The sequence below is a fragment of the Carassius gibelio genome, chromosome B14 (genome assembly GCF_023724105.1).
Source record: "Carassius gibelio isolate Cgi1373 ecotype wild population from Czech Republic chromosome B14, carGib1.2-hapl.c, whole genome shotgun sequence".
NCBI lineage: Eukaryota > Metazoa > Chordata > Actinopteri > Cypriniformes > Cyprinidae > Carassius > Carassius gibelio.
Genome location: NC_068409.1, coordinates 28054904 through 28067708, shown reverse-complemented (window position 1 = coordinate 28067708; position 12805 = coordinate 28054904). Strand labels below are relative to the sequence as shown.

General features: G+C 35.5%; 2 protein-coding genes and 1 long non-coding RNA gene across 3 annotated transcripts in view; 1 reads left to right on the top strand and 2 right to left on the bottom strand.

Moving 5' to 3' along the window:
* The first annotated feature begins 2353 nt into the window (after positions 1-2353).
* On the top strand, positions 2354-6549 carry grxcr1a (glutaredoxin and cysteine rich domain containing 1 a). Its single transcript, XM_052573740.1, has 4 exons — positions 2354-2763; positions 4923-5162; positions 5264-5329; positions 6245-6549. The coding sequence occupies exons 1-4, from the start codon at positions 2362-2364 to the stop codon at positions 6422-6424; spliced, it is 888 nt and encodes a 295-aa protein (XP_052429700.1). The 5' UTR covers positions 2354-2361; the 3' UTR covers positions 6425-6549.
* Positions 5632-8150, bottom strand: LOC127971008 (uncharacterized). The gene is made up of 2 exons (XR_008156727.1): positions 8035-8150; positions 5632-6811 (listed from the first exon to the last, which is right to left on the bottom strand). It is a non-coding gene; the product is annotated as an uncharacterized LOC127971008 (long non-coding RNA).
* A 622-nt stretch (positions 8151-8772) lies between these two features.
* LOC127971007 (uncharacterized) overlaps positions 8773-12805 on the bottom strand; it is a 16502-nt gene continuing 12469 nt past the window's right edge. The window contains 2 exon segments of the mRNA XM_052573744.1: positions 8773-10228; positions 12762-12805. The exon segment at positions 12762-12805 is cut by the window's right edge and continues 70 nt beyond it. Of these exon segments, the coding sequence (XP_052429704.1) occupies positions 10184-10228; positions 12762-12805 (89 nt within the window). The 3' untranslated portion in view covers positions 8773-10183.

Below are 12805 nucleotides of genomic sequence, written 5' to 3'. Positions count from 1 at the left end.
TTATTATTTAAAACATTTTGAATTTCCTTAATTTTAACACTTAAATATTGTAGAGGAAAATTTTATAAAAGGTAAAAACTCAAAATGAACTTTTCCACACTCTCAAACAAATAAAGAGAGATAAAATAATAATAATAATAATAATAATAATAATAATAATAATAATAATAGTACATTAAATAAAAGCAAAAAAAAAAAAAATCATTTTAGAAAAAAGGTCCCCTAATTGAAGATTCTACCATAAATAAGACACCTTACCAAAAACACACTTATTTTGTCAAGTATTTGTTCTTATGTCAGTCTATCAAATAATCTTATGCCAAACCTGAATGCTAACCAAAACCAACCTGACTGGTTGATTTGCATTGTTCCAGGAACATTAAGAATAGACACGAGCAGCCTTGAGCTCTGATCACCGACACTGACAAACACAAGTCCTGACGTGCCATCATTTAGTGAAAGACCTGCCTGAGAGGCAGAGCAAACTGGCACTGATTTAACAGAGAAGCAGGGGTGTGATTTAAAAACCCTTCAATGGAAACGATAGAAACACACATATATTTATGAGGGTGGATTTAAATTATAACTGGCAGAGCTGCTTTAGAAGAGCTCTCCAGGTCATGGTTCACCATAGTCTTGTGATTTTGAGGAAATTGAAAAAGCCCTGGAATTAAATAGACTGGTATATTAACATGTGGCAGGAAACAAATTATTTATTAAACTTCAAAGTGAAATAGTCCAATATTCATAAGGCTGGATGCATATGCAGGCAGTGACTCACTGCTGAGTATTTGTGTTAAACCTTTCGGTTCTTCTCATGATACTGTTTGAAATGCAAAGAGCATCTGATGTGACTGTGTGTGTAACGCAGATAACTCCTTTAAAGAGAAGAACCGACAGATCAACATGAAAAATAAGAGGGTAAAAAAATGCCTTTTTTGTTTGTCTGTTATTAGCCAAAATTTTGTAATGAAATGTTGTCATTTTGTGCTAGTGATGCTTCAGAAAAAGTATGGCACTAAAATCTGTAATCAGCATGTAAGGTTCATGAGTGCAGTTTTCTTTCCTGTGTTGCTGTATTTCATGATGAAAGAATAAGTTTGCAAGAATAAGAATCAACATATAAGAATGATTTCTGAAGGATCTTGTGACACCAAAGACTGGAGTAATGATGCTGAAAAATCAGCTGTGCCATCGCAAGAATAAATTTAATTATAAAATGTTTTAAAACAGAAAACAGTTATTTTAAATTGTAATAATAGTTCTTAATATTTTTACTGTATTATAAAATAAATACAACCTTGGTGAGAATAAGAGACTTCTAAAAATCTAACACATAAAAAATATTTTAAATAAGCTAAATCTTTCAAATATATCTGTAATTTTTGTCATTTCTGTAAAAATGCTAACTTAAAACAGCCTTTCTCTAGTACAGACTGTACATATAAAAAGTGACAATATGCCTATAAACGGCTCTATTTCAGGTAATGTATAATGTATTCCATATCCATCTACTGTAATGCAAGATGTCAGTATTGGCCAATTGAGCTCGCTAGCATGCAATAGGTTTCGGTCCACTTCTGCAGTGCCACTGTAGTAACAGAGCAGCTGTAGTTCTACCTGCAGCTCCACTGGAGGGCAGATGGGTGCAAATACCAGCCAATGACAGAAGAACTCCACTTCCCCTCATGCTCAAGCACAGCAGGTGAATGCATGCAGACCTAGCTGCAATCTTCTAAGTGGCTTAAAACTGCAGTGCAGTAAGAAGTTCTAAGATGCATTGAATATAAAAAGTCTCTCCATCTTACTGACAAGCAATCATACAAGATTTACCAGAACTTCTGGTTGCTCTGCAGGGCAAATCAATGTCCCTCTCCAAATCATATGCATGTAAAATACTGTCTCAGCTAACTAACATAACAAAACAAATGTTGAAGGGGAGTTATACCCTGCTGTTTTGTGTATTAATTGTCCATACAATGAAAGCCATATTTTATTTATACAGTTTTATTTATTTTATTTTATTAATTTTTTTACATAAGAACTTCATTTACAAACTTTCTGTCTATGAGTCAAGGCTATTCACAGGAAAAAGAGAAAAATATATGGCATGATGAATTATTAAACAGAATATCAGTTTCTTCATGGTTGGTTTTCTCAGTAACCATGGCAAGGCCACATGCATTATTAAGATGTACAGGAACACTGCTGGTGAAGCTGATGCTAACTCGCAGATTAACCTATTTCCGGGTCTGTACGTTGTGGGAATCATGGAGCAAATCCGGCGCTAAGTATTTCCATCCACCAATGAAACTGAGGGATTAAAATCACCTTTTCTTTGTGGAGATGTAAGCCGACGCAATGGAGGAGGCTTTGTTGACACCGGAGGATGGAAAAAGGCAGAAGAGGGTGAGATTCCGGGTGGCTTCTGGGAACAGCGGACGGGTTTTGAAAGAGATGTTTAAGCATGAAGGGCCCTCGGATTCCCTGGATTCAGACTGCACCAGTAGCTCCGAGGCGGACCGGGCCAGCACTCCATCCACTAGCGAGGAGGCGAACGGACACCTGTGTGGATTCTTGGGGTCGGAGTTGGATGACAGTGGAAGTGAGCCTGATGACATGCTGATGTTTGCAGGAGGAAGAGACAAAGTGTTGAGTACCAAACGAGTGAATATCCTCAGCAAAAATGGGACGGTTCGGGGAGTCAAGCACAAAGTTAGTGCTGGCCAAATACTCTTTGATAACTTGGCTAAAAACAATGGGGTAAGTCTTTGAGGGTCAGTTTTTCCATCTAAAATCTTGACAGTGGATTTCAGTGCACATGATCTTTTATTAAAACTGATATTAATATTATCAGACTTTATTTAATATTGACAGCTGCTTGGAAGCTTTGTGTCCTTAGTCTGAGCCTCTTTCCTCATCCGCTATTAGTTACAGAACATGTTCTCTTCTCTCAGGCTTTGGCCAGACAAACAAGCTGTCCCGCTGGGCAAGATCACTGTACGATTAAAGATTAATGATGCATTCCTTTAAGTGTTTTGGCTAAGCTAATCATCTTAATGTACAGTTTTTCTCAGGACCTCTGGTTTGTTCTTGAGCACTGAAAAAGTTGCTGACATCTTTTGTCTGATATCAGATGTAATTCTATAGCTTTTTTAACAGAGGGTAAATGGGGGATTAGACGGATAATAAAAACTACTACATATAAGGTCATTATTTAAATAATACATTACATGACGTCTATCAAACAACTACCCATTTTTGTTCACTTTTTGTTAAGTTTTGCTTATGTAGCCATTCATTTGTTAAAATAAGTTCTCGGAAAATGTAAAAAGTCAATTAAGTTTAAGTTTTAAAGGCTTAGTTCACCCAAAATGAATTCCTCACCCTTATGCTGTTCCAAACCCGTGAGACCTTTGATGAAATCCGAGAGCTTTCTGACCCTGAGCAATGCAACTGAAATGTTCTCAGGCCCAGAAACGTAGTTAAAATAGTCCATGTGACATCAGTGGTTCACCTGTAATTCTACAAAGCTACGAGAATACTTTTTGTTGCGAAAGGGAAAAAAAATGATTTTCATACTTTATTCATCAATTCTTCTCCTCCTCATCCTGTTCTTCATCATTCACATCGTGGTAAGTTCCTCTCGATAATGACGGAGGACGGGATGAGGAGGAGAAGAACTGTTGAATAAAGTCATTATTTGTCTTTTCTTTGCACACCAAAATTCTCATAGTTTTGTAAAATTACAGTTGAACCACTGATGTCACATGGACTATTTTAACGATGTCCTTATGTTTCTGGGTCTAAGAACATTTCAGTTGTGTTGCTGACTATGGGAGGGTCAGAAAGTTGTCGTATTTCCTCAAAAAACTTAATTTGTTTTCCAAAGATGAACAAAGGTCTCACGGGTTTGGAACAACATGAGGGCGAGTTATTCATGAAAGAATTTTCATTTTTGGGTAAACTAACCCTTTAAGATTATCTTGATTAAATGTTAAAGGAATATACCATTTTTTTATTTTACTAAAATTATGGGAATGTTACTGATGAATGTTCTGAAACAAGTAGTAACATTGAAACATCATTAGACAAACATCCAAATGAAACATTTACGTTACAAAATTGTCAATTCTGAGAACAGTTCATCTTTATTATTATTTATTTATTTTTTTTTTTTGGAGATGACACTTTTAGTTTGATATTTTGCTATCTAAATCAACGACATCTGTTTTTTCGGCTCCCACAACACTGTACTTTATAGCCTAACAGGTAAACCCATCCCCATCTTTGTCAGCATGTTTCACTATGTCAATATAGCAAGTATGTACAATTGTTATGAGCTGCTATTATGTCAGATAAGGACAGTGAGAATCATTAGTCTGACAATAAGTGCACAATAATTGCATTACTTCTGATTTATTGGCACTTCATACTTTAATCTTAACAGCTGACTCATGCTAATGCTACAGTATTTGCACTAGGCTTGCAGTTGTGTTCTTATTGAAATTTGAGGATTAGTACAAATTTCTTCAACTCAAAACATTTAGAAGTTGCTTGTAATACCACATCAACCAAACCAAATGCTACAGTTGCATTAGAAAGTCCATCCTCTAGTCTCACTTCAAAATGTGTGAGGGTTGAGTCTATTTTTGCACTCTGCTAAGAAAAACACCTTGGCACTTTCATGAGAGCTGTTCTTCTAAGAACGGATGCTGAAGGTCAATCTCAAAATCGATAGATGCTGCCTGCTGCAAACCTTGTTCAGACTTAGAAAGCATAAAATACATTATGATTTTTCAATTAAACTGATTTGTTCTCATTTCTAAAGGTTTTGTTGCAAAGTGAGAAGTGTCATGACGATTAGATTGAAAACAGTGAAAAAGAGCCCCTCTCATCTATGTTTTCTTTGGCCCTCTCAGCCAGAACTGGCTCTAGAGTTCAGGCGAATTGTAATCTACACCACCAGTTTTCGAGTGGTCAGGACTACATTTGAGCGATGCGAGCTGGTCCGAAAGATCTTTCAGAACCACAGGGTGAAGTTCATAGAGAAGAACATCGCTTTGGACATTGAATATGGGAAGGAACTGGAGACACGCTGTAAGCGAGTGGGTGAACCTCCCTCACTGCCTGTAGTCTTCATTGATGGACACTACCTAGGGGTCAGTATTCACACTCATGCTCCACATCTGTTTCAAAATTCACACCATTATACTAATGCTTGAACTCTTAATAATAATTTGCGTATGTTTTGCACATTCAGGGTGCAGAGAAAATACTCGCAATGAATGAATTAGGGGAGCTTCAGGATCTCCTCACCAAAATAGAGGTAAATATTGACATTTTACACTAAAATAAAGGTTTCATATTTTTTTCTTAGTGTGAAGAACATTTTAATAAGAATAACCCTTTCCCACTAAAATAAATTTTTTTGTGCATTGAAAAGGTTCAATGGATTTTGAAGTTTCTTCATGAACTAAAAATTTAAATAAAGAATCGAATATTTTTTAAAGTGTAGTATAAACCAAAGGTCTACATAAAAAGATATATTTTTATTTCCTATTGTTCTAGTAAAGTCAAATCAAATCTGGTTTATTATCATAGTTTATTCTGTAAAACAAAACAGAACCATTTGTGACAAGAAAGGTTTATTATTACAGTTCATTATAGCTTTTTACACAAATACTGCATTATTTATCAGTGATTAATATTGTTTACATTACATGTATGCATTTGGCAGGTACAATTTGCTATACAGTGGTATCTCAAATATAATGAATATCAATAATTTCAACATAACCTTGAGGCAAATTTGTAACTACGTTACATTTTCAAAAACTAATATGAATTTATGCAATCTCATACCATTTTGGAGTGACCTTCATGCTTACTTTTTCCTAAAAATTGTTTGTTTTTGTATGATTGACATTGTATACTTTCAGAAGAAATCGCCACTATGTAAAATAGTTACATCTTCCTGTGAGATTGGGTCCCCTCAATGATTGCAAATGATTTCAAAATAAAAGTACTAATAATAGCAAGCTCAAAATATTATTGTGCATTTACATAACCAGTGTGCCCGAACATCCCAAAATGATCGATAAAGTCAAGCGTGCATTTGTCTTATTTTATTAAATAAATAAAGCATCACTCAGATTGAATCTCCAAGAGAATGTGCACATGGGTCAGGTATGTCATTCAAATGCACTCACATTCTTGTCTCTGTTTCTTTGTCTGATGGTAGAGGGTTCAGCACTCCGACACATGCCAGACGTGTGGGGGATATGCCTTTGTCCCGTGCCCTATGTGCCATGGCAGCAAAATGTCTGTGTTTCGCAACTGCTTCACCGACTCCTTCAAAGCCCTGAAGTGCACATCGTGCAACGAGAATGGTCTCCAGCCCTGCTCCAGCTGTTCTCACTAAGGTCCTCTTCAAGTGCCTTCAAACCCCTTCCACGCAAAACCTCCACCCCCATAAGCCATGTATAAAACAAGAGACGCAGAAAGAACTGCTATTTGTGAATAAACAGTTTTTTTTTTTTTTTAGAATCGCATATCGTTTATTACATGTCTACATATTTGCTATCTGATGATGATTAATTATCAAAGCATGAGGCTTTTTTTTTTGTCACATTCAAACAGATGTCTGACATTACCTAATCGGTATGGACACTGTCTGTCACTGTAAATTAATATAGCAATTAAGTAAATTAACTAGTAGTTCAGAGAGACATATCATCTTTCTGAACCCTATGATCCCAGCATGAGACAAAATTCAAAGCATTACCTGGTAAACATCAAAACAGGTGACCTACCAAGGAGAAGAAGAAGAAGAAGAAAAAAAGGACCAAACCCCAAGCAAGTTAAGATTTTTAATAATAATAATACCTAATAACTCATAATATATTAAATAATTAAAATAAATAAATATTAGTTTAATTATTTTCCAGACGGTTAAGCATGTAGTTACGTACATTATATTAAATTATTCACACTTTTGCAGGAATCAAATTGCTTGGCACTGAAAGAAGATGACCTAATGTCTGTAAACGAATGATATCGCTTTTCAGTTCAGTTGCAGGGTTGATTAAACAAAGCGTCAATCTGTTAATAATTCAAATAAGTGTAAATCAAGTGCATTGCAATAATACAAAACCATCACATAAATATACTTAAGGTCGACAGAAATCCTTCACAAACAGCCGGGCTGATATGGAAGTGCGTCTCTGTGCTTTCATAGCCCTGTACAATGCTGCTTGATTCTGGGTCTACAAGGCAGCATTGTAAAGAGGCTCAAAGCTCAGAGAAAATCATCTGTGCATGATGTCTACTGAGGGCACATAATAACACCACTGGCTGTCTCTCAAAATCTAGTGAGCAGCAACAGCATTTTTTGACATCATTGTAAGATGCCTCATAATGCTCTCTAGCTAGGCAGCTCGTTAGGTTTTTGAGACGAAGCCAGTGTCCCATTAAGGTTAGATAAAGGACAATATTGAAAGGAAAATTAACAGATAAATATAGTGTAATGCTTCCATTATTGCTGAATTAATAGAGCTGGAGTAGGTTTTGGAGTACGTGCCAACAAGACTAGACCGATAGCACCCCCTATTGGTGTATTTGCTATGACAAACATCAATAACGATAGGAAAATTCACACGAATATCAAATATCGACAGTCGATAAACAATGCAAACGGGCTAGCATGCACACATGACGGTTAAACTCCAGCAATAAATCAATACTAATACAACATTTACGTATTTTAGATAACATCTGATATTAAATATTTGATATATTGTGAACAAAAACCAAATGTGTCTTTTGTTTGTCTTTTTACAAACAAAAAGCGAATTTATCAAAATGGCGCGATATATAAAATCGACAGATTTAACGTTAAATGAAGCTTCGTAGAATCAGTGATTTATTTTGATATATAAGCATCTAAACGACAATATCTATTTCTTTACAATCTATCCAGTAAATATTAGTCATCAGATTCAAAGAAAAGAAAAGAAAAGAAACACACTTTACCTTCACAGAGAGATCAAACCCTCCGTCGTGGACAGAAATCTGATGTTCAGCCGCAGCATCTCTACCTTTCTTCATGATCACCATCACAGAAGCTGTGTCTCAAACCCTAGTGTGCTTCCTACCTAGACAGCGTTTTGGATCGCGTAAGGCGCAACCGAGTCAAATGCTCACAACGCGCTAACACGTGTTTTCTAGGTAGGCTGCTCACTAGAATTTGAGACACAACCTATATACAATGTCTCTGCTGCTGTAGATGGATCCTGTACACCGCAAACTGAAACAACGGCTGCCATTGACCATACAGAACAATATCTATAATGCTGCATATTAGGGGTCGATATCTATATGGTTCTATTATTTTGAGAACCCCTTTTATATTTGTAGGTTTAAGCTCAAATGTCCAGAAATACATCTAATGAACATGAAAGGCTAAGATTACTGTTAAGTGTACTAGTCAATGACATTGACATTTTTTGAAGAGCGATGTTAAATAAGAGCCGCCATAAGAAATATATGACAGGCTGCTTTTATTTGACCAAAAATACCGTAAAACAGTATTTTTTAAATATTATAATAATGATAATTCAAAAGTTACATTTAAACTAATTAAAATGTTTTGTAACATTCTTAATGTTAAATTAATGCATCATTTGTGGAATAAAAGCATGAATTCCTTTAAAAATATAAAAAAAAGAATTCTTCATAACAAAACAGTAAAAAAAGACAAATATTCAGCGGTTTAATAAATTAATTGCAATTTATTCATCCTCTTTTTTTTCAGAAGCTCCAAACAGCTCAAAGATCTAACCAAATAGCTATCTGTCAAATAAACACATTTAAAATCTATATAGTCTGAAAGCCTTTCCCATAACTAACTTTTAACTTCATCCTTGCTAACCATCCTTGAATGTGTTCATCCAACCTGCATTAGATGTCCGACTGTTCCTAAGGGGACATTTTAACAATGTTTTAAAACATTACATAGACTTCAGCACAAGAGAGCAAGCAACTACCAGAAAACATACTGTTTGTATGTGTACTGAGGGTACTTAAATGGACCAAATGCTTATTTTTCAGATATCAAAATAAGAGTGTTGCATTTTCAGTCAGGAATTATTTACAAAGGAAAAACATGCGCTAGTGTTCACAAACTAGGCTGGCAACACAACAAAGCCACCAATGACTTTAGAAACAGAGCTGTTTTTGGACATCTACAATTGCTTTCTTCATTTAGTAACACTAAATTACAGTGTAAACAGATAAACAGTTCAGAAAGCAGTATAATGACATTAGTACTTTTAGTATAGGAAGGATGTGAAGAACTGAGTAGTCTTCACCACATGAGAGGGTCTAAGGTGGGCCATGGATATCCGTTGTATTAAATTTGTTTCTATAGTTTTCTCATTACTGATAAATGTGGATATAACATGGTTTAGAACACACTTTCTTCTCTTGTTTTAAGTACTACTTGAAATAAGTGTAATTTATGAAGGAGTCTGAAATGTATTTAAACATCAATTTAAACTGGTCTAAAAAAAAAGTAGATTACAATTACTCTTCATTTTTGTAACTCACTCATGAATATTCAATAAATCAGCTTGCTTCGTTCAGTGATAATGGCATCAATTGAATGCCATCATCTTTGCAAATCTGAAAAACAATGGAGTAACATGGGAATATACATATAAATTAAATCAGTGCTTTCCTATAGCAGAATGGAAGCTTTACCCTTCAAACTAGGTTATATCCTGTTTAATCATACTTCGGTGTCATGAGAGAACGGTTGTAAAATATGAGTGTTTATGCTGCTTTGCATGTAAATTGTGAAATGAAGTAAGACTGGTCCTTTTACAATCCATGGACATGATTTCAAAGGTCTGATGGATCTGAAATCTAATGCCTGTAAAAGAATCATTTATTAGCCTCGTCTCGATCCAGCTGGAGTCCTCTCTGTATTGGCTATGGTTTTGCTATATTATCAGCTACCGAAACTATGTACAGGTTAGTGCTTGGCTGATACAGGACAGATGTAAGATAAGACCTCAGCTCATGGGATGGTTGGAGAGAAGGGGATGCTCATGGTCGCTTGAGGATTGATTAGTTTTCCTTCTGCTCCATCCTGATCTCCATTCTGCAACTTGTCTTGACATTATAAAATCTCCAGATCCACATGCCGCACCTCAGGATTACGTTGCTGTCGGAGATACAGAGCAGGAGTCAATCAAGGTAAAATGAGGAATAGTAAGCACTAACTTACACATTACCATCCAAATATTTCTTTTCTTTTATTTTATTAAGAAAGAAAAAAGTGCCAGTAAATACATTTTGAAATGCTGTTCTTTTTAACTTTATCTTCACCAATGAATCCTGAAAAAATTGATCAGTTTTCACAAAATATTAAGCAAAAGCAACTGTTTTATATGTTGATAATAAATGCTACAATGTATAAACATCTTTTATACTAAAATCTTCATATGGTGTTGCTAAAAAGAACATTATTTGGTGTATTTGGTGTAATGCAATGTGTTTAAGCAGTTTAAGGTACAAAAAAAATGTATTTTCCATGTAATGTTCATTTTCGTTTCTCATCTGTGAACCCCTTTCAGAAACGAATGGGTTTTTACAAAGCTCATCGTTCTGAAAAGCAAGGTGTGCTCTGATTGGCCAGCTATCCAGTGTGTTGTGATTGGCTGAATACCTCAAGCGTGTGACAGAAAAGTTACACCCCTCACCATAATGTGATGCCTTCTCCCGGCACGATGAGACAAAACCCATTACAAACGAGGCATTTGTTTCATCCAGTGGGAACATAATTACTTCTTATAATGATATATATATCTGTCTTTATATACTGTCTTTTTACACATTGCATTTTGTATCACGGTGCGTAAACATAACACCATGTCTGCATTTGTGATCAGAGAATCGACAAACAACAAGCTCTACTCTACTCTGCTCAAAACTCACATTTGAATCGTAAGTGGCAAATTCTTTAAATATGAAACGTACTTACAGACTGTGAGTCAGAAGCGCCAGACTGTCCTTGCAAAGTTGGAACTGCCCCACTTTATGTTTTGTTCAAATTTTGCTAAACTGTTCTGGAACAGTGTTGTAAATACAACTTAACCACTGATTTCTAGTTGTCTCACTTTCACAACGAAAAACACAGTATCTCCACGACATGGCGGTGGTGGCAACAATATTACAGCGAGAATCAAAGTTACACCTTCTTTCTTTGCAGGAACATTTGGGTGGCGTTATGCGAATCTTGCCACACAGTGACGTAGACATGTGGGGGCGTGTTTAAACAAGGTGTTTTAGGAAGGTGTGGACGAGTCTTAACTTCTACAAAAAATATCTCTCTGGGTGTGAGACTTTAGTCTTTGCAATGTTAGGGATCTTATCTATTCACAAACAGCTGGTAACACTCCAAAGAGAAAGGAAAATTTGAAATGGCATAATATGACCAATGTTCATATTGAAAGATACAACTATTTGAAACCTGGAATCTGACGCTGAAAAAAAAAATCTGAAGCTGAAAAATAAAAAGTTTTTAGATATTTACAGTAAAAAATTTACTAAATATCTTCATGCAACATGATCTTTTCTTAATATCCTAATGATTTTTGACATAAAAGAAAAATGTATAATTTTAACCCATACAATGTATTGTTGGCAACTGCTACAAATATATCCATGCTACTTATGACTGGTTTTGTGCTCCAGGGTCACATTTATGGTTTGACTATCCGTGAACAGTTTTCAAGAAAACATTGGTTTCATAAGCACTATTCGGACGGGACTAGTTTTCTAAACTACGTTTGAGTTTCGATTCTTATCACCTGACGTCTGTGATTTTCATGTACCAATTCGGACGGGACTAACATCTCCGTGTTTATTACAGAGGTGGGAGGGTCTGATTTGTGCATCTGGGCGTCACAGAGATCACGCGCTCTGTATGCGTGCATTGCATTCATTCAGAATGATTGCCTTAGTATTATTACACAATAAATACTAAATGGCTAGTATGACAAAACCATATTAATGTGTGGTTCCTTTAGTTTAACTTGTTTTTATCCTTTTTTTTTATTTTTATTTTTTATTAAATGTAATTAAAACATTATGTAACTGAGTATATAAATGAACGTGAGTAATCTTACCTGATGCTGATATTACAATAGCCGGTATTAACAGTTTACGCGATCTTGCTCTTGATTTTATTATTTGTATTATTTTGTTATTATTATTTATTTGCCGCTAAGCAAATAACGTTATATCAAACATCCGCGCGGTAAGAGCATCAACGGTAATTCGCGTTGGCCAAAACACACAAGGAACCGCGTTGTGAAATAAAATATCACCGGCAATCACAGACATTCGCATTCGGACCGGATTAGTTTTCTCAGAGGATCACTGAGTTTGCTGAAAAACAGTAGGTAATTTGCTCTGGAATTATCACAGAGGTTGTGTGTGAAAAACACAGATGTGGCAGATTCGGACGGAATTAAAATCACCAAGTACGTATGTGAAACGCAGATTTCTCTAACGACCCCCTGTAAAACTAGTCCCGTCCGAATAGGGCTTTAGTGTGGAAAATATTTAAAATAATCTTTTTTTTTTTCACTGTAAAGAACCTTTTGTACAATAGAAAGGTTCCATGTTTGTTAAAGGTTCTTCATAGAACCACAGACATCAATTAAGAACTTGAGTGTGTTCTTCTCAGATACCTTAAGTTCTTTCTCTAGACGGTCCACCTCTGCTCCTAAGGTGT

What these genes read in the sequence shown, in the direction of transcription:
- grxcr1a (XM_052573740.1), top strand. Translation starts at nt 2,362, where the DNA reads ATGGAGGAGGCTTTGTTGACACCGGAGGATGGAAAAAGGCAGAAGAGG. An exon ending in ACTTGGCTAAAAACAATGGG is followed by an intron (nt 2,764 to 4,922) that starts GTAAGTCTTTGA and finishes TGGCCCTCTCAG; the next exon opens with CCAGAACTGGCTCTAGAGTT. An exon ending in TTGATGGACACTACCTAGGG is followed by an intron (nt 5,163 to 5,263) that starts GTCAGTATTCAC and finishes TTGCACATTCAG; the next exon opens with GGTGCAGAGAAAATACTCGC.